The sequence below is a fragment of the Hippopotamus amphibius genome, chromosome 1 (assembly GCF_030028045.1).
Source record: "Hippopotamus amphibius kiboko isolate mHipAmp2 chromosome 1, mHipAmp2.hap2, whole genome shotgun sequence".
NCBI classification, from domain to species: domain Eukaryota; kingdom Metazoa; phylum Chordata; class Mammalia; order Artiodactyla; family Hippopotamidae; genus Hippopotamus; species Hippopotamus amphibius.
Genome location: NC_080186.1, coordinates 140087710 through 140108811, shown reverse-complemented (window position 1 = coordinate 140108811; position 21102 = coordinate 140087710). Strand labels below are relative to the sequence as shown.

The following is a 21102-nucleotide window of genomic DNA, read 5'->3' as shown; positions in this document are numbered from 1 at the left end:
GGAGACAGTAATCGTCTCCTATTGGATGATAGACTAAACACACCACTTGATAGGACGCGGCAAGAACCAAGTACGCATGTTCTTTGGATGTTCCCGTCCTGGATTGGTGTGCCCAAGACTTTGGCTTTCCGATTGGTTAACGTTAGGTGGGCGGGGAATAAGCCGGGAAATTTGAATTTGAAGCGAATAGGCCCTAACAAGCCGCAGGAAGTTGCCGAGAAGCGCACTAGAGACCTTCGGTTTTCTGGAGCTGGTCGTCAGCATGTCCTTTCCTAAGGCGCCCCTGAAAAGATTCAATGACCCTTCTGGTGCGTACGGGGAAAGGATCTGGGGGACATAAGATGCTCTCACGCCCCTTGCCCCTTTTGGTTCCCTTCATCAGAGGCAAATGGAAGGGCGATTTTTAGGGCTGGGATGGGGCTCATTTAATTGATTCATTTTCCTGAAACATATGCTAAACATTTACTACATGCCAAACACTACTCAGGATGATAAGGGTACAACAGCGAGCGAAGCAGAGTCCCTGCTCCATGAAGCTTACATTCAATTGGAGAATGCAGCCAATAAACAGTTAAGTGCTGTGGAGAAACTAAAGCGGAGGGAAGGGATTAGGAATTAGGAAGCATTGGTAGCTGTTTGTTGGTCAAGTCGAAGGCCTCGATGATATAAATATATATGAATATATAGATATATAGATTTTTTGTTACTATTGCTTTTGGTCTGAACTTGTGGATTTCTTTTGGATATCCCATTCAGGCGTAAAAGAAGGAAGATTGGTAAAGGCAGTTTATGGATGTAAAATTATGGCAGTAGCACTTACTGAAAACACTATAGATGAAGTCATGGGAGCTAATTTTGACAATACCCCAGGCACCATGCCAAGTCTTTACATCGATTATTAGTTCTATTTTAGTTCCCCCAAATCCCTATTATTCATTATTTTATTGATAAAAATATGGAGACTTATTTGCTCAGCATTACATAATCCAAACTGTTAGAACTGAGGCCTGAAACCAGGCCTCCATGAACCCATCCTGTGCTCCTAACCACTGTGGTGCAAAAGCACAGTAACCAAGAAACCTTCGATGTGCTTCGTTCTGCATTCATTATTTAGTGGATGGTAACTGTATACAAGGACTGTGCTAAGGTCTTCCCTACTAGATCTGGTTTATTCTTGCCAACAGCCAGGTGAAGCAGGAACTGATATTGTCCTCATTTTACAGATGGGGACACTAAGGGGTTTTGTAACTGTACTGAGCAGCCTGTAAGTGACAGAGCTTTAGTATCAATGCTCATGAGTTGTCCATTATAATGTACACTTTTAACAGTCACTCATTACACCTGAATTTCTGTCAGCTAACACACAAATGGAAATAACATCTGCTCACCAAGGAAGGCCAAGAAGCAAATGAATCACCACAAGGTATTTTTTAATTAAAAGACTGAAGAACCATATAAGTTTCCAGACATTCAAAGAACCTACTCTTAAGCTCTGTCAGCAGTGTGTCTTTTAAGGAGGTTTGTTTTTTGCTTTGTAATAGATTAAACTGGTTTTGCCAATTATACAAAATTTCAGGCTCACAGTTTCAGGAGTAATAAGTTATTTATTTGATGCTTAGTGTATGTATGAGGCACTGTAGTGATTTCTCAAATTACTCTAGTAATCGTAACAACCATACTGTGAGGTCTTGATAGATACTGTCTTATTCCTGTTTCATGAATGAAGACATTCTCAAATAGAAATAACTTTCCAGCGGTCTTAAAGCTGGACTGGGAAAGGAGAGAGTATGATGTTCTTATGTGTCATCTTCTCCCTGTGACTGCGAAGTACCTGGCACATCGTATTATCTATTGATTGGCAGACAAAGCTGGATATGAACCTTGATCTAGCTGATTACTGCGCAAAACTCTATTCCCATTCCCACATCCCCAGTGACTTTTTGTTTTCTTTGCCGCACTGCCAAACTCAACCCTGAGCTAAATACTGAGAATAGGGACATGATTGAGACTGTCCCTAACTTCAAGCAGTTTTGTCTATGGTGGAAGATGGATAAGTCTGTTATTATAAGACATTACAAAACTGCAAGTTTTACGATAGGAACAATATACGCAGGCTGCTGTGGAATAGAAGTTTCTAGCCTGATTTGGGGATTTCGAGAAAACAAAAGGCGACCTCCAGGTTGAGATCTAAAGTAAGTAAAAGGCCAGCTCAAGTCAGTTTTGCATAAGCACTCTGAAATGCCTTCAATTTGGGACTCCAGTTACATGAGGTTATGTAGTATAAATTGCTGGAACATAGAAATATAGTCTACTGTAATTTGTACTTTGCATAACATGGCTTTGTAAATGTCCTGGTGTATTGATGTTAGACACAGATGGATCATCACTAAATTTTTATTCCAAGCTATATCTTTAGAGCTAGACGTTTTTAGTAGCTTCATTTCTAAAATCTGGTGGGAGTTACCTCAGTGACTCTCTGAGTAGAGTCCAAATATTTTATTTCTTATATTCAATCCTTAATAACAAAGCTGTATTCCTTGTTCTGACATTATGTTCATCCCAAGACTGTCTTTGTTGTTTTGCTCAGTTGTCTGTTCCTTTGACCCAATTGAAATAAAGGTCATTTGGAAAGATAATATGTTCTTCACAGAGAGGCCTACTTTGTAGTATCAAATGGGTACTGTTTTTACATTTGAAAATAAAAGAAGCAATTTTTTACAAAATTTTATTGGTGTATAGTTGATTTACAATGTTGTGTTAGTTTTAGGTGTACAGCATAGTGATTCAGTTATACATACACATATATTCATTCTTTTTCAGATTCTTTTCCCATATAGGTTATTACAGAATATTGAGTAGAGTTCCCTGTGCTATACAGTAGTCCTTGTTGGTTATCTATTTTATATAGATATGTATGTGTGTATATGTTAACCCCAAGCTCCTAATTTACCCCTCCTCCCCACGTTTCCCCTTTGGTAACCATAAGTTTGTTTTCAAAACCTGTGAGTCTGTTTCTGTTTTGTAAGTTCATTTATATCATTTTTTTTTAAATTAGAAAAAGAAGCAATTTATTAATGGTATTTTTACATTTATATTACTTTACTATGACTTTTTAATTGAAGTAAGTTGATTTACAATATTGTGTTAGTTTCAAGTATACAGCAAAGTGATTCAATTATATTTTTTCCAGATTATTTTCTATTATGGGTTATTATAAGGTATTGAATATAATTAACTGTGCTATACAGTAGATATTTGTTGCTTATCTATTTAATGTGTAGTAGTTTTTATGTGCTAATCCCATACTCCTACTTTGTCATTCCCTCCTTCTTTGGTAACCATAAGTTTGTTTCCTATGTCTGTGAGTCTGTGTCTGCTTTGCATGTAAATTCATTTGTATTAACTTTTAGATTCCACATGTAAATGATATCATATATTATTTGTAAGACATGTTTTTAACGTAAGATCATACGTCACATTATATGAGATTTTAATGGTCTGTGTTTCCTCTAGGATGTGCACCGTCTCCAGGTGCTTATGATGTTAAAACTTCAGAAGTATTAAAAGGACCAGTATCCTTTCAGAAGTCACAAAGGTTTAAAAAACAAAAAGGTATAATGGATCCCAAAATAAAACAATGGTTATATGATCTTGTTGTTTTGTTTTGTTTTAATCTCCTGGAGTTTCTTTTTTTTATTATTATTGAATTTATTTATTTATTTTTTGGCTGCATTGGGTCTTTGTTGCTGCGCATGGGCTTTCTATAGTTGTGGTGAGCGGGGGCTACTCTTTGTTGCGGTGTGCAGACTTCTCATTGTGGTGGCTTCTCTTGTTGCAAAGCACAGGCTCTAGATGCGTGGGCTTCAGTAGTTGCTGCACTCAGGCTCAGTAGTTGTGGCCCGCAGGCTCTAGAGCACAGGCTCAGTAGTTGTGGCACGTGGGCTTAGTTGCTCCATGGTGTGAGGGATCTTCCCGGACCAGGGGTCTAACCCGTGTCCCCTGTATTAGCAGGTGGATTCTTAACCACTGCGCAAGTAGGGAAGTCCCTGGCTATATGATCTTGTAAATTTTGAAGTTAAGAATAACAGTATTTAAATTTAAAGATGCTGTAGTATTTCTAAAAATGTGAAGCTACAACTATATTTAAATTTTCTTAATTAATAGAGTTACAAGAGAGTCAACTTCAGAATAACACTTTCCTCATTACGCTGTCATATAACCAGAAAAATTAAGCAAGACACTCACATAGATATGTAGTTTTCCTTTTGATTACATTAACTCTCTGTTGGAGAATATTAGACGGAATATTAGGAAAATAAGGAAAGTGTTAGATGTGTAAAAATTATTCTGCAACTAATTATTTGAAAATGTACAGTCAAGAAAAGAATAACTTTATATTGCTATAAGGAAGTGTGTCTTATCTGTGGTCCAAACATGTAAACACGAACCATGATCTGTACAATTTGTTTTATAGCAGAATCTCAACAAAATCTTAATATTGACAAAGATACTACCTTGCCTGCTTCAGCAAGAAAAGTTAAGACTTTGGGATTAAAGGTAAGGATCTCTTATATTCCAGCTGGTTTATCAACTGTATCATGAAATATTTCTGGGGACTTCCCTGGTGGTCCAGTGGGTAAGACTCTATGTTCCCAATGCAGGGGTCCAGGTTCAGCCCCTGGTCAGGGAACTAGATCCCGCGTGCATGCTGCCTGCAACTAAGAGGTCCGCATGCCAAACTAAAGATCCCACATGCCACAACTAAGACCTGGCGCAGCCTAAATAAATGAATAAATATTTAAACAAACAAACTAACAAAACAGAATGCAGACATTGAAAGAAAGAAAGAACGGAAGGAAGGAAGGAAGAAAAAGAAAGAAAGAAAGAAAAAGAAAGAAAGAAAGGGAGAAAAGAAAGAAGGAAAGAAAAAAATATTTCTGAAACGTACTGTATTTGACTAAAATGGGTTAAGTGTATAAATTAAGGTTATCAGTAAATCTGTAAATTAGTAAAACATATTATCATTGGAATCTAGCAAGCTTTACACATCTGCGTATGTCATTACTAAATATATTGTGTTTAAATGTGCCCTTAGTTCAGAATTACAAAATGGTCTCCAATTCTCAGTCATTTCTATAGCTAGATAAATTTTATAATACCTAGTGAGCCTTTAAAAATTATGCAATGCTTTGATTTGTTAGTTACCATCATTTGAGTTGTTCTGGTTTGTTTGGGGGAAGGGTAAATATTGGCGAAGAAAAAGGAAAAGACATTCTAATGCATTAAAGAGGTTTACTATTCAGAAACTGCCAAAGAGTGGTAGGAGATTAAATTCTTAATAACTTCATGTTATGGCTTGAGCAAGAGTCTACTATTACTGTTTCCATTAGTTCATAAAGCAGGTTGTACTTTCTTAAGGTGTTGTACAACTTGGTATTTTAATGTGAAAAGATTCAGTGTTGGGAAACCAAAGAAATAAGTTAAGCTTATTCTTGTTCATTCACTTGGCAATTACCTAAGTCTCTTGTTCTATAAAGAAAAGAGCTGCGTTGTGCAGTATGGAAGTGATCAGCCATGTGTGGCTACTGAGCACTTGACAGCGAAGAATTGAATTTTTTTGGTAGTAAAAAACTGATACTCGAGTCTGCTGTTGGAAAACTTAAATGTTTGGGGGTATGGGAATCTACTTTTTCATCTGTATGTTTTGTGAAATCTAAAAACAGATAGATCTTTCTAATGAAAATTTAGCATCTGAATTGTGATGTGCTATAAGTATAAAATATACAGTGATCAAGCCAGTATGGTACTGGCACAAAAACAGAAATATAGATCAATGGAATAGAACAGAGAACTCAGAGGTAAACCCAAGCACATATGGGCACCTTATCTTTGACAAAGGAGGCAACAATATACAATGGAGAAAAGACAGCCTCTTCAATAAGTGGTGCTGGGAAAATTGGACAGCTACATGTAAAAGAATGAAATCGGAACACTCCCTAACACTATACATAAAAATAAACTCAAAATGGATTAAAGACCTAAATGTAAGGCCAGACACTTTAAAACTCTTAGAGGAAAACATAGGCAGAACACTCTATGACATAAACGAAAGCAAGATCCTTTTTGACCCACCTCCTAGAATAAAGGAAATAAAATAAAAAATCAGCAAATGGGACCTAATGAAACTTAAAAGCTTTTGCACAGCAAAAGAAGCCATAAACAAGAAGACAGCTCTCAGAATGGGAGAAAATATTTGCCAACGAAGCAATGGACAAAGGATTAATCTCCAAAATATTCAAGCAGCTCATGCAGCTTAATAACGAAAAAAGCAAATAACCCAATCCAAAAATGGATGAAAGACCTAAATAGATATTTCTCCAAAGAAGACATGCAAGTGGCTAAGAAACACACGAAAAGATGCTCAACATCGCTAATCATTAGAGAAATGCAAGTCAAAGCCACAATGAGGTATCACCTCACACCGGTCAGAATGACCATCATCAAAAAATCTAGAAACAGTAAATGCTGGAGAGGATGCGGAGAAAAGGGAACCCTCCTTCACTGTTGGTGGGAATGCAAATTGGTACAGCCACCATGGAAAACAGTATGGAGGTTCCTTAAAAAACTAAAAATAGAACTACCATATGACCCAGCAATCCCACTCCCGGGCATATACCCTGAGAAAACCATAATCCAAAAAGAAAATATGTACCACAGTGTTCATTGCAGCAGTATTACAATAGCCAGGACATGGAAGCAACCTAAATGCCCATCAACAGATGAATGGATAAAGAAGATGTGGCACATATATACAATGGAATATTACTCAGCCATAAAAAGAAACAAAATTGAGTTATTTGTAGTGAGTTAGATGGACCTAGAGTCTGTCATACAGAGCAAAGTAAGCCAGAAAAACAAATACCATATGCTAATTCATATATATGGAATCTGACAAAATGGTGCTGATGAACCCAGTGACAGGGCAAGAACAAAGATGCAGATGTAGAGAACAGACTTGAGGACACCGGGGTGGGGGCGGTGGGGGGAGGACAGGGGAGCGGAAGCTGGGACAGAGTGAGAGAGTAGCATTGACCTACATATGCTACTAAGTGTAAAATAGATAGCTAATGGGAAGCTGCTGCATAACACAGGGAGATTAACTTGATGGGTGATGACTTAGAGGACTGAGGTAGGGAAGGTGAGAAGGAGTCGCGGGAGGAATTTGTTTAAATGTACAGCAAGTTTTGAAAACCTAGTACAGAAAATATAAACTATGTTGCTAATAATTTTATACCAATGACATGTTGAAATAATATTTTTGATATTTTGAGTAAGGGAAAATGTATTATTAAAATTTTTACCTTTTAAATATCGCTTCTAGAAAATTTGAAAATATGTACATGGCTCGGATTATACTTTTATGGGCAGCCTTTATATACAAGGGTGAGTCAAAAATTACCTGTACTCTGGCTGTAGAATTTATTTTATTAACTTTTAGAAAAGACAAACATCATTTTTCGACATAATCTCCTTGCTTTTCAATACACTTTGTCCATCTGTCAACAAGCTTTCGTTTTCCCTCATTAAAAAATGTTTTAGGCTGAGCTGTGAGCCATGAATGCACCACTGTCTTCATTTCTTCATCAGAAATGAATCCGGCTCCTTGATGGCTAACACTTGTGCAACCTTCCTTGAACTTCTCTATCCATTCATACACAGTTCTTTGCGACAAAACACTTTCTCCATACTGTGCACAAAGTCTTCAATAAATAATGGTACCAGGTACACCCTCAGACCACAAAAAACGAATCACTGTACACTGCTCTTCTTTCATGCAAATCACAACTGGGGCATCCATTTTTGCTCGCACCGCAGTTACAAATGAACTGATGTAACACATTCACACCTGCACAGCAGTGACTGGGGAGACAGTAGCCTTGAACTGAAAGCACTGATAAAACAGTGCAGCCAACAGAAGTTTTAATATAACCAGAGTGCAGATAATTTTTGACTCACCCTTGAAGACACGCTTTTCTTGGAATTTGATGTAAATTTCTTGACTTGAATTTCTTGGAGAAAGAGTTCTGAAATTTTGAATTAATTATAGAATTCACACACCATCTTAGAAAACTAAATTACATACAAGTTTGTGTAAAACTATTTTGTTCAAGATGTTTATGACTTTTCTTCCATCTTTAGATGGAAAAGATAGATATTCTGTTTTTGGCCATTATCTCAGAAAGGCTGCTGGATATAAAAAGATATGTAAAAATCATATGTATTATTGAGAATAAAGGCAATGAGTAGATTAGAATCAGTTTGTACTATTTCAGTTTTTCTTTGTGTCTTTGCATTTGTACTTTTTTTCATATTTGGGATCTGAGTTTGTTGATGTCTTTTTAAGAGTCTTTTTTTTCTGAGATAGCATAATTAAGTATTCAAAATGTATTGCTATTTAACATTAGAAAAGAGGACCTGTTCTTTTCAGTGGACTTGTTAGCCAAAGCCTAATCTATTGGAGTAGAATGTTCAAGCCTGAAATATTTTAAGATCTGATGAACCTTTTCCTTCATTTGTTGGATAAGTCACCTACAAAATATCTTATAGACTCAGTGAAATGTATGGAATTCTTGATCTTTGCTGGTAGCTAAAAATCAAATTTGGCTGTGGTATTTGTTGCACTTAAATTTAATTGTCTCTGTTCTTTGATTTTTAAATAGAAGGAATCTCAAAAGAGTGATAAAGATTTGAAGATGTTGGAAAAAGAGGTAAGCAATACTTTCAACTTACTGAAAAATAAGTGCAGTACAATGGAAAAAGAGTTACACACAGAGTTAAGAGACAAGGATTCTATTGCTGTTGGAGGAGTCATGTAGTGAGGCATATGGACCATCTAGACCAGTACCTACAGGGTACCAGTCCTTGGCTTGGATACCATATTTTAGAGCTTGGTTGTCAATGTGGTATGCAGTTTGTTAGCATGCTAAGGGACTAATTCAAGGTAATCTACTTCATGAAAAAGTGTAAACTAAAACTCAGTATGTTAGTTTATTGTAATTATACGTGGATCAAATATTTACCTTTACTCATAGCATACACTCTTCTTATATACTAATCTATGTGTTAAGACAATAACCAGCTAGAGAATTGCTTGGTGAGCATGAAATCCTAGCAGGTTAGTTGAATTGTGATGGAGTTGTGCTTAATGCATCTCTCCCTATAGGTATATGCCTTCCTCAAGGATAAAATGACCTACTGCCTGAACTGTCCAGTATGGTAGCCACTCACCACATGTGACTATTTAAATAAAATTAAGAATTCAGTTCTTCAGTTCCACTAGTCACATTTCACCTGCTCAATAGGCACTTGTGGTGAGTGGTTATCATGATGGACAGTGCATTTCTACCATGGCAGAAATCTTTATGGGCAAAGCTAACCTAAAAACTCTGCTTACTTCCCTAAGCAAGGTGAAGCTGGTCACTGCCAGCTTTGCTTTTCTGGCAGTCTGTTTTCTGTGTTTCCATTGCTGACCAACTCTTTCTGGTAGACATATTCTTTGGACATATTAAAATTTTCCAAGATTATGTCAAGATAACTTTGCAAATCTCTGCCCTTGTTGGTCTGATCCTTTTTGTATTCATTTTAATAATTTTGGCTATCATTTTATTAAGGATACATGCCTATGATGTAGGGGTTAATACTTAGAGAAATAATAACTGAGTGTCTCTGAGTCTCCATGAGATAGCTGGTGAGTGAGTGGCAGTGCCAGGATTAGAACTGGTCATTTGTATCAGTTACTTAATCTTTTAGAATAGAAATTTTTGACAAATATAGCTCTATATTATATAAACCCCACAGTACTTGTTTGTGTGATTAATTTGAATTAATTATTAATACTTGAAAGCAAAATTTCATGCAAAACAAATTCAGATTTCTGACTTCCGTTGCAAAATTAGAAGATCTGACAGCACAGTTTCCGAATTTCCCTCAAGAGCAACAATCTGCTAGAATTGTACAGGGTTGTCTTCTTTAGACCCCACATTTGCTCAGTCAGTCTTCACCTGGCTCTCTTATTTATATTATCTGCTTGGTCATGTAGGTATTTGAGTTTACAAACTCTTTGTTGGAGCTTAAGTTTCTTTAACTTTATAATACTATGCTATTAACATTGGTTGTAAACCAATAATGTAAGAATAGAGAATCTTAGAGTAGGGAATCTTAAAGCTCATTCAGTCCCTAGCATCTAGTTCACAGCATACATATACATGGTACTTGATACACTTTTAGTTAAGCAATGTTGGCTTAGAATACTGAGAATATATTTAGTGTAAATATAAAGCCAGTAAGAGTAGGAAAATACTTTCCATGTGACTTAATATAGCTGTGCTTTCTTGATACTTGTATACCCAGCAAATAGTCTATTTTGGTAACTGTTTTACTAGAAAAGAATGTATATTCACTTGGTTATAGTGTCTGTATACATCAATTAGTTCAAGTCACTTAATAGTTTTCTTGAAATTTTTATCTGTACTGATATTTTTGTCTGCTTACTCTATTAGTTACTAAGAAAGGTATTTTTAAACTTCCAGGTCTGTGGATTAATCTATTTCTTTTTTCAATTCTGTCATTTTTTGCTTTGTACATTTTAAAGTTACGATATTACTTTGTTGTGCATGACAAATTTAAGATTGTCTTCTTGAGATAAACTTTTAACTATAAAATTTCTTTATTACTAGTAATAATTTTTGCCTTAAAGTATAACATTAACATAGCCATACCAGCTTTCTTTTATTTAATGTTTACAGGGTAAATCTTTTTTGATCCCTTTATTGTCTCTCTATGTCCTTATAAAGTACATATCTTATAAACATCTGGGATCATCTTCCTTCAGCCTGAAGAACTTCCGATAGTATTTCTTGTTGTGCAGTTCTACTGTTGACAAATACTCTTAGCCTTTTTTTTTTTCTCTGAAAACTTCATACTTAAAGGATATTTTCACTAGGATAGAATTTTAGATTGGCAGATTTTTCCCCTACATTTTAAACATTTCATTGTCTTCTGGCTTCCACATTTGCTATTGACAAGTATGTGTTTTTGATTTAGGTTTTGGTTTTTATCTAATAATTGCAGTGGGAATGATGGCTTGCCGATGCCTACCATATCCTACCCAGAAGCCCAGTTCTGCTTTCCCAGAAATAAAAAAGATATTTAGCATTTCAAGCTATAATTTGAATTTGTATAATTAGAACTAGAGCAAAGAAGAACTTTTATAGTAGAAATACCTTAAAAGTGAATAAACAGTTTAATTACACCTAGAAGTTTATGGCAATTCAAATCCTGTGTTCTTAAAATGCTTACAGATTTTCAAGATGTGTTATAAAATAAATGTGATTGCTCAAACAGCTAAGAATATCTAAGAGCATCACGTCACAATCAGAAGTTTGTCTAGGACTTTAGTGTTTTGGTTATCAGGAGCATCTACTGATTATGTTGGTAGTAATCAGTGACTTATTCATTCATCACCTTGTTTCTGTCCAGATTCGTGTTCTTGTGCAGGAACGTGGTGCTCAGGACAAGCGGATCCAGGATCTGGAAGCTGAGTTGGAGAAGATGGAAGCAAAGCTAAATACTGCTGTCAGGGAAAAAACATCTCTCTCTGCAAGTAATGCTTCACTGGAAAAACAGCTTATTGAATTAACCAGGACTAATGAGCTACTAAAATCTAAGGTATCTGAACCTTATGATAATATTTACAATTGAATAAATAATAAACATGTTTCTTTCTCATATAGCTGTTTGGGAATTTTAGGCCTAGTTTAGTCTTTTTCCTTCTCTAAATGTGCTTTAAATATTAAGCTGCTTCCAGTAGAAATTATTATTGCATCTTTTTTATTGTGGTGCCTGGCATATAAGAGGTTATAAACAAAAAAAGAGGTTATAAAAACAATGTTTTAATGTCTGACATTTTCTCACCTTCTTCAAAGTCACCCCCAATAAATAAGGCCACTAATAAATGCTATAGAATTTACATCTAGAAGTATCTTTAAAGATCTTTCTCTGAAATAAATAATAGCATAATAGCAAGCTTCTATCTGAAATCCTTTTGGGAATGCAGTGGGAAATGAATAATTGTGTGGACTAAATGTGTTGAATAGATAAGTTGTGTTTATCAATATTAACATACTAATAGATCTTAAAGGACTTAACATGGTCATCTTGCTTTTTACAGAAGTAGAAGGAAGCTGTAAATCACTGTTCAGCTTAATAAGAGTCATTTATTCAGGGCCTGTAATATGCTGGACCCTTTGCTTACAGAGGGTGTGAGGATGCATAAGAATTAAAAAGAAGCACAGGGAAGGGAGCAGGTTCCTGGGCCCCACTCAGGGAGGTTCTGGTTAATTAGGCCTGTGATGGACTCTATAGTCTACATATTTCAAAGTAGACCAAACAATGCAGATTTTGTTAAGCAAACACACTTCAAAAAATTCTCTCCAAGAAGCTTGTTTTAGAGCCACACAGTGGACTTTCCAGCATATACAGATAAATGACCACTGAAGCTGATTTCAAAAGTAGACCAGAGTGTCACATGAAGGAAAAGGAGGGACAAGAGCCATAGTACTGAAAAAGCAGTAATCCTGGCTCGTTTCTCTACCAGAGTAAGTTATAGACAAATAATAGTCCCAATAATAGATAATCAGTATGTAAGTGATTTTTACAGGACTTAGTAGAAAATATTTCTCTATTTTTTTATGTGTTTGTTGTACTTAGTTTTCTGACGATAGTAACCAGAAGAATTTGAGAATTCTAAGCCTTGAGTTAATGAAACTTAGAAACAAAAGAGAAACAAAGATGAGGGTGAGTGATACCTTTGGTAAGTTTGCTGTGTCTGGAACTGGGGATCTGAACAAGTTCTCATTTCCTAAAACAGATATTTCTATTGTGTAGAGCATGATGGCTAAACAAGAAGGCATGGAGGTGAAGCTGCAGGTCACCCAGAAGAATCTTGAAGAGTCTCAGGAGAAGATAGCACAACTTGAGGGGAAACTGTGAGTGACTAAAAGGAAAGAGATTCCTTTGTGTAACCAATTTATGATTTACCTTTCTCGGCTAGTTATTGTTTACCGAGACCTTAACCTTCCCTCCACACTTACCTCATTGCCTGCCTCTACCTATTTCTCTTCCTAAGTGACAGTTGAGCTCTAATCGTTCCCAAACATGTTATGCTGAAAAGATGTATGAACGTATTACTTTTGTACCTCTTCTGTATCAGTGATGAGGAAAGGCTCATAATCTTTCTAGCAGTGTAATCTTATGGAGGTTGTAGTGAGACCAAAACTGAGAAACATTGGTCTAGAAAGCTGTGATTAATGCACAGTCCTAGCCTTCTATTTATTACTCAGCTGTAATTTGCATACAGTAAAATGCACAGATCATAAGTATTCAGTTTAGTGACTTTTAACAATTGTATACACCGTATAACCTCCACCCAAGCAAGGTAGAGAACGTTGCCGTCCCCTCAGAAAGTTCCTTTATGCGCCTTCCTGCCCCACTGTTCCTCCTTCATTGTTGCCCCCCTACCCCTGCAACCACTTTCTGACTTCCATCATCATAAATTCGTATGGGCTTTTTGGGGACATTTATCAATCATGTGCATGCATATGTATGTATATGAGGCTTCCTTTAAGATAATTTTTTGAGATTCATTTATACTGTTGTGTGTATTATAATTTGTCCCTTTCATTTCTGAGTAATAGTCCATTATATGAATATATCTTCATTTGTTTATTGTTCTCCTGTTGATCAATACTTAGGTTTCTAGTTTTGACTATTATCAACAAGACTACTATATGTCCCTTTTTGTAGACATAGATTTTTATTTCTCTGAGTAAATATCTAGAAGTGGAATTTCTGGGTCATAAGGTTGTATGCATATAACATTTTTTTAAAAACTCAAAAGTGGTTGTGCCATTTTACACTCCCACCTAACAATATATGATAGTTCCATCTGTTCCATGTCCTCATCGACATTTGATGTTGTCAGTCTATTTGATTTCAGCCTTTCTAGTGGATGTTAAGTAGTATCGCATTTGTGGTTTTAATTTGTTGCTATTAATGTTGAGCATCTTTTTATGGGCTTATTGACCATTCGTATTATTTCCTTTTGTAAGGTGTTTATTTAAGTCTCTTGCCCATTTCTCAAATTGTGGTGTTTGGAGGAGGTAAATATATAAGTAATTGAATATAAGGCAGCCTGGAACAAAGGCTTTGTGGCACACAAAATGCTATCTTGTATGTGTGGTGGGTGGGGAAGCTAGGAAAGCTACAGAAAAGATGGTTTCTGTTACACTTAGAGTGTTGTAGATATGACTCTCATCATCTTTACCCTTTTGTCAGAATATATTTGGAAAGCTTTCTCACTTAAAAAAAAACTTGAGCCTCCTATTTGCATATATTAAATGGTCGGCTTAAGAGGTCACATAAATTAATGGTTAGGAGTTTGGACTCTGGAGTCAGCCTGCCTGAGTATCTGGTACAGAGTAAGCATGCTGCGTGATAATTGTGTATATTAATATGTGCTTTTTTTTAGTGTTTCAATAGAGAAAGAAAAGATTGATGAGAAATCTGAAACAGAAAAACTCCTAGAATACATTGAAGAAATAAGGTAATATGAAGGGTAAATTGGACTTTATTTTGTTGAACCATGATGAATACATCATTTTTACCTCTGTTCATGTAATGTTCCCTATGCTTAAATACATGTGCTCTTCAACATAATTTGTTTTAATGCAGTTGTGAATCAGATCAAGTGGAAAAATACAAGCTGGATATTGCCCAGTTAGAAGAAAATCTGAAAGAGAAGAATCATGAAGTTTTAAGCCTTAAGCAGTCTCTTGAGGAAAATGTTGCTGTATTGTCTAAACAAGTAGAAGACATGAATGCTAAATGCCAGCTGCTTGAAAAAGAAAAAGGTATTCCACTGTTTATAGTACTACTTTCTTTAGATAAGTACTACCTGTGATATTTTTTAAAGTACTGCTATTTTATAACAACTTTTTTAAATGATTATATAAACAACAACAAAAATTTTGTTCTCTGTATGGGAATTTTTGTCTTTTATGATATTTATAATCTGTTTATTTCAATATATTATTTGTCTTGATTGAAATGTGCAGTTGTTCAGTTCTTGACTTCCCCATTGGTTGGCCACTTAAAATTGGTAGATACATAGAACTAGGTTTGGGGGTTTTATTATATAACATGTATACTGTTTTATATATAGTAATGATACCAACTTCAGAGTTATCCCCCCCCTTTGGAAATACTTGATCTCTGTAATCTCTGTAACATGCTATAAAGCAGTCTAGTGGAATATTATGGGAATCTGGGTCTCTCAAAGTTAATATCAGTATCTCATTACAGCACTGTTAATCTTCTCCCTTTTCTAGAAGACCTCATCCATAGGGACAGAGAACAGGACAAAAATCTAAATTCTGAGATGCAGAACTTAAAAGAGAGGGCTATTCTTGAAAAACAAGAATTTGAAGAGCTACAACAAAAAGTATTGCAAATTGATTCACTTCTGCAACAAGAGAAGGTAGTTTATTACAATATTTAAAAAACCTAGTGCTTCTTTTAGGTCATACGTTTCCCTTGTATCAGAAAATCTTTAAATTGTATATATCCTTTGATGCAACAATTTTACTTTTAGAATCTTATCCTGAGGAAATAATCATGCCTACGCTGCATATTAACTGCTGTTCACCACAGGGTTATTCATAATGTGAAACAACTTCAACAGTTGAAGCAAAAATAAGGAAATTGTTTAAAACAATTTTTCAGTGCATTCTTGTGTTAGATTACTACATAGGCATTTACAGTTCTATGGTAAAAGAGTGTCTAATTTGACAAGGAAGAAATCTGACAATTTTTTAAAATCCGGATTACATAAAGAACATTTTACATATCAATGAGAGAAAAGACAGTTCACTAAAAAAAAAAATGGGTATTGGATAGAAATAGATAATTTTAGAAGTAGAAATTCAGATAGCCTAGGGAATTCCCTGGTGGTCCAGTGGTTCGAACTCCACATTTCCACTGTAGGGGGCCCAGGTTTAATCCCTGGTTGGGAACTATGATCCCACAAGCCTCACGGCATGGCCAAAAAAAAAAAAAAAAAGAAATTCAGTTAGCCTGTAAACATGAAAAGATGTTCTACCTTAGTAGTAATCAAAGAAATGGAAATCATTTTTTTGTCTCTTACAAGATTGGCACAAATTAAAATATTTGATAATATGACACATTGGTGAGAGTTGGGCAAGCAGGCATTCGCATGCACATGAAATATTATATTGTTGGGCAATCTGCAGCAACAAAGGAATCAAGTAGATCTGTACATAGTGACTTGATCTCAACTACTATTTTTATGATACTTTATTTTTTTTAAGTCATTGATTTATATTCTTTTATTTATTTATTTACTGGCTGTGTTGGGTCTTCGTAGCTGTGCAAGGGCTTTCTCTAGTTGTGGTGAATGGGGGCTACTCTTCGTTGCAGTGCATAGGTTTCTCATTGCAGTGGCTTCTCTTGTTGCGGAACAGGCTCTAAGCACATGGGCTTCAGTAGTTGTGACACGGGCTCAGTAGTTGTGGCTCGCAGGCTTTAGAGAACAGGCTTGGTATTTGTGGCACATGGGCTTAGTTGTTCCATGGCATGTGGGATCCTCCCGGATCAGGGATCGAACCCATGTGCCCTGCATTGGCAGGCAGATTATTAACCGCTGCACCATCAGGGAAGTCCCTATGATACTTTAAATGACCTTTACATCAAAGTATATATCAGTTACATTTTAAGCATATAAATATGTAGAAAAAGACCATAAATCATATAATACCAAACTAGTGGTTATCTCTGAAATGGGAAAACTAAGGTTGGAATGGGGAGTAGTGAAAGGCAATTTTCACAAGTGATTTACTTGTATTTATTTATTCATATTTACTCATCTTATATAAATTTAAAATATTTTGTATAACATTAAAATTATAGTACTCTTTTTATATAATGTCATATGAGGAAGATATAAAAGCCAGTTATAGAATATGATTTTAGCTTTCTAAGAACTGTGCATGTGTGTGTGTTGCAAAGGATAAAAGACTGAAATAACATTTACTATAATGTTAACAAGGTGTAGGATATAATCCCTGAGAAAATAAATATGATATCTCTATTTTTCAAATTTCCTGGAGGCTCTTGAGTTTAGTGTCCATACCTCATCATCTGTAGTTCTTTTTTGACTTTAGTAAAACCTCAACAAATTATTAAATTGAATTTAATTATGTATTAAATTATCAAAACCTTTCCAGTTGTTTTGATGGTTTTCTATTTGGATGCAGGAATTATCTTCTAGTCTTCAACAGAAGCTATGTTCTTTTCAAGAGGAAATGATTAAAGAAAGGAATCTCTTTGAGGAAGAATTAAAGCAAATACTGGATGAGCTAGATAAATTACAGCAAAAGGAAGAACAAGCTGAAAGCCTGGTCAAGCAATTGGAAGAGGAAGCAGAATCTAGAGCTAAAGAACTAAAACTCCTAGAAGAAAAGCTGAAAGGGTTTGTATTAATAGGACTTCATTTTTATATATGACTTCAGATGTTAACAATTATTTTCTGATACATTCTCTCAGGATTCTCACACCAGTCATGTGAGTGGTGAGGTTGAAATTATTTTACAAATAAGAGATAGACACAGACAGGTAAAGTACATGCACAAGATGTGCATATAAACAAGTATGACAGCCCAAGTCAAAAGCCTTGCCCTTTCTTTAAGGCCCAAGGTTTAATTAAAGAGAGCTTTAATAACCAAAATTTTGAGTTCCTATACTACTCTTATATTTTCTAAAAATTATTGGACATTAGCATTTACAGTGGTAATAGATTTAGAAAAATACCCAAAATAATGATTCCCAACCTTTAATAAGAAACATTTACATTTTTTGTCCATATGTACATCATAGTGTAAGTTATACTTTTAACTACCTCTTTTGAGGGAGTACAGACACTTCAGAAGTAACAATCAAAAAGCGCAATGGGAAAAAACAACCAGAACTGGGAAACATTAAGAAATAATGAAAGTAGAAAGCCTGAGATCCCATGCTTTTTTTTTTTTTTTTTTACTCTTATTCCATATTGTTTTCATTACATTATATGTCCTTCTCCACTACATGTATTTAAATTAAAATATCTATGTTGATTATTGAGTTCAAATTGTAAATAAATATTTGAATTCTTGGAATTTCAGCAGTAAAACATTTTCTAGCAAGGAACCATGGACTAGACATAAAGTTACATAATTGTCACTTATTTCACGATGGTGTATCTATCTCTTATTAGGTACTTTTGTTATTAATCCCTTTTCTGTTTCTGTTAGTTGTTACTGATTAAAAAAAAAAACACCAAAGTTTTATATGTGCTTGCATTTTGGGGAACAGTACCAAAGTGTAATTAGGTACTATTTACTATTTATGTTCTATACTGCAACCAGCCTCAGGGAATAGGTACTTTAAGAAACAAGTGAATGATGTCAGTTTCAGAAAGAAAGATGAGATAATCATTTATTCTAACTCAGAGAATTCAGTCCAGAGGTCAGGGGATAAGGATTTTATTCCTAGATCTGTTAACTAGTTGTGTGATTCTGAGCAAGACAGTCTTCATTTCTTTTATTTTCTGTTTCATTAGATATAAAATAAAGGACTTTTATGAGATGACTTCTAAGGTCCTTTCCAGCCTGGAAATTTCAAGCTTAAGAGAAAAACTTAGAAGTTGACAATGATTCCTTTCTTTAGAAGTCAGGAAAGAGAATATTTTTATCATAAACTCTTTAGTAGTAAGTGATTGCTTTTAGCTGTGGTGTATATTTTTTAAACCCTATACTCATTATAGAATGAATTTGACCAACTATTTATCTTGTCTCAGTGTCCAACTTAGTCTGTAAGTGAATAATGCTTGTTACTTACAGTTTTGTTTTTTGGGTTTCTTTCTTCCTTCCTCTTTCTTTCTTTCTCTCTCTCTCTCTCTCTCTCATTTTTGGCTGCGTTGAGTCTTCTTTGCTACACGTGCGGGCTTTCTCCAATTGTGGCTAGCAGGGGCTACTCTTCCTTTTGGTGTGCTGGGCTTCTCATTATGGTAGCTTCTCTTGTTGCAGAGCATGGGCTCTAGGCACACAGGCTTCAATAGTTGCATCACATGGGCTCAGTAGTTGTGGCACACGAGCTTAGTTGCTCTGAGGCATGTGGGATCTTCCCACACCAGGGCTCAAACCTGTGTCCCCTGCATTGGCAGGCAGATTCTTAACCACTGTGCCACCAGAGAAGTCCCTTACAGTTTTTAGTTCTTTAAAAGATGTCTTATAAGCTCATATGCCTATCAAAAAAGTTGTATCACCATTGTGGTAATATGTAATATTAATATTTTTAAAAATCTCTATAGCTTTGTAGTATATATTTATAAGATGACTTAAGAGCCATTCTGTCTATGCAAAATAGTCCACTAAATACATTATTGAATCTTTGAATAATTAACAATTTATTATGTGGGTTATTGGTATAATCAAAATAAATCTACATATTCCTATAACTCTTTTTTTCAAAAGAATTCTTAAAATGAAGTTTCCTTAAATCTAGTGTTCCTTAAATGTCTAAATGCAAAGAATTAAGTTTTATTCAACCCTAGTGCTTTTTAACTGGTAATCCTTCACATTCTTTAGTCTTGGCTACTGCCAAGATTCTGTTGCAGAGTCTTTTTAATCTTTTCTTCCAAAAAAGTGTTTATAAACTATGTACATAAGTACGTATGATAAGAAAAGATAAAAGTAAATTAGGATGAAAAAAAGTAAAATAAAAGCAGGAAAGATAAAATGAAGCTGTTTGTAAGTAGACATGCTATTAGATGTAGGTCACAAATTTAGGTCTAAGCTGTCCAGTATCTATTATAAGCATGAAGATATGGGATATATGCTTCACAGTGTCCAAGTTACATCCTAGTCTCTTTCTTAGGCTAATGATTTGCAGTTAGCATTTTATCTTTTAACTGTTCGTTTTTCTTAGGAAAGAAGCTGAACTGGAGAAAAGTAATGCTGCTCACACTCAGGCCACACTGCTTTTGCAGGAAAGGTATAACAGTACAGTGCAGAACCTGGGAGATGTTACGGCTCAGTTTGAAAGGTATTTTTATGGGGAGGCTGCACTCTCAAACATACATGAGCAGGGAAGGGGTATTTACATAGGAACATCTGTCAACAAAACAATCACATGAATAAAACAATGGGTGTTACTTTAAATTCCATAACGTCCAATCATAACTGGACATTTAGTGTTACCTGGTAGTCTTAGAATATATAGTAATTTCCCTTTCCCACTACCCACTTAAATTTCACGCACTCACAAACCTTTGGCACTTCTCTGACTCTCCTGATGTCATCATTTTTCTCATGAAGAATCCAAAAGCTTTTATTTCCTCTTCATCGAACCTATAAACGCACCTGCATCTATGCTCATCCTGTCTTCCCCCACTTATTACAGATGAAGTATCTCATTCCTTTAACCTTCAGTGACCTCATTCTGTCATTTATCCATTGTCTCATAACTTTCAACCTTTCTTCTAGAATTTTTCCAGTCAGTATTAACACATGTTAATGTGCCTTCATCTTTTAAAATACATTTTTTTAAAAAAATCTCCATTTGCCTTTCACTTCCTTCTGCAGCTATCCAGTAATACTTCTCACTCCCAATACCCTTCTTACCCCAAAATTCTACTCCTCTTCATAGCCTTTTTTTTTTTTTTTGCCTCACAGCATGTGAGATCTTAGTTCCCCAACCAGGGCCAGGGGATGGAGTCCCAACCACTGGACCACCAGGGAATTACCACCATCTTCTTTTATTTTTTAATGTATTTTATTGAAGTATAGTTGATTTACAGTGTTGTGTTAATTTCTGCTATATAGCAAAGTGATTTTGTTATACATATATATTCATTCCTTTTCATATTCTTTTCTGTTATAGTTTATCACAGGATACTGAATATACTTCCCTGTGCTATACAGTAAGCCCTTG

The 21102-nt window shown here is 35.2% G+C and overlaps 1 protein-coding gene across 6 annotated transcripts in view; it reads left to right on the top strand.

The window, feature by feature from the left end:
* Positions 1-21102, top strand: part of HMMR (hyaluronan mediated motility receptor) — a 46756-nt gene that overhangs the window by 269 nt on the left and 25385 nt on the right. For 2 of the 6 annotated variants that reach the window (XM_057729656.1, XM_057729622.1), the window contains exons 1-12: positions 201-308; positions 3514-3612; positions 4475-4557; positions 8721-8768; positions 11539-11727; positions 12769-12855; positions 12946-13046; positions 14588-14662; positions 14791-14969; positions 15447-15595; positions 17391-17605; positions 20098-20214. In XM_057729656.1, the coding sequence (XP_057585639.1) occupies positions 263-308; positions 3514-3612; positions 4475-4557; positions 8721-8768; positions 11539-11727; positions 12769-12855; positions 12946-13046; positions 14588-14662; positions 14791-14969; positions 15447-15595; positions 17391-17605; positions 20098-20214 (1388 nt within the window). In that variant the 5' untranslated portion in view covers positions 201-262. Of the gene's footprint in view, positions 1-200; positions 309-3513; positions 3613-4474; positions 4558-8720; positions 8769-11538; positions 11728-12768; positions 12856-12945; positions 13047-14587; positions 14663-14790; positions 14970-15446; positions 15596-17390; positions 17606-20097; positions 20215-21102 lie in introns of those variants that run through there. The other 4 variants (XR_009052856.1, XM_057729627.1, XM_057729636.1 and 1 more) reach the window with 4 other exon arrangements.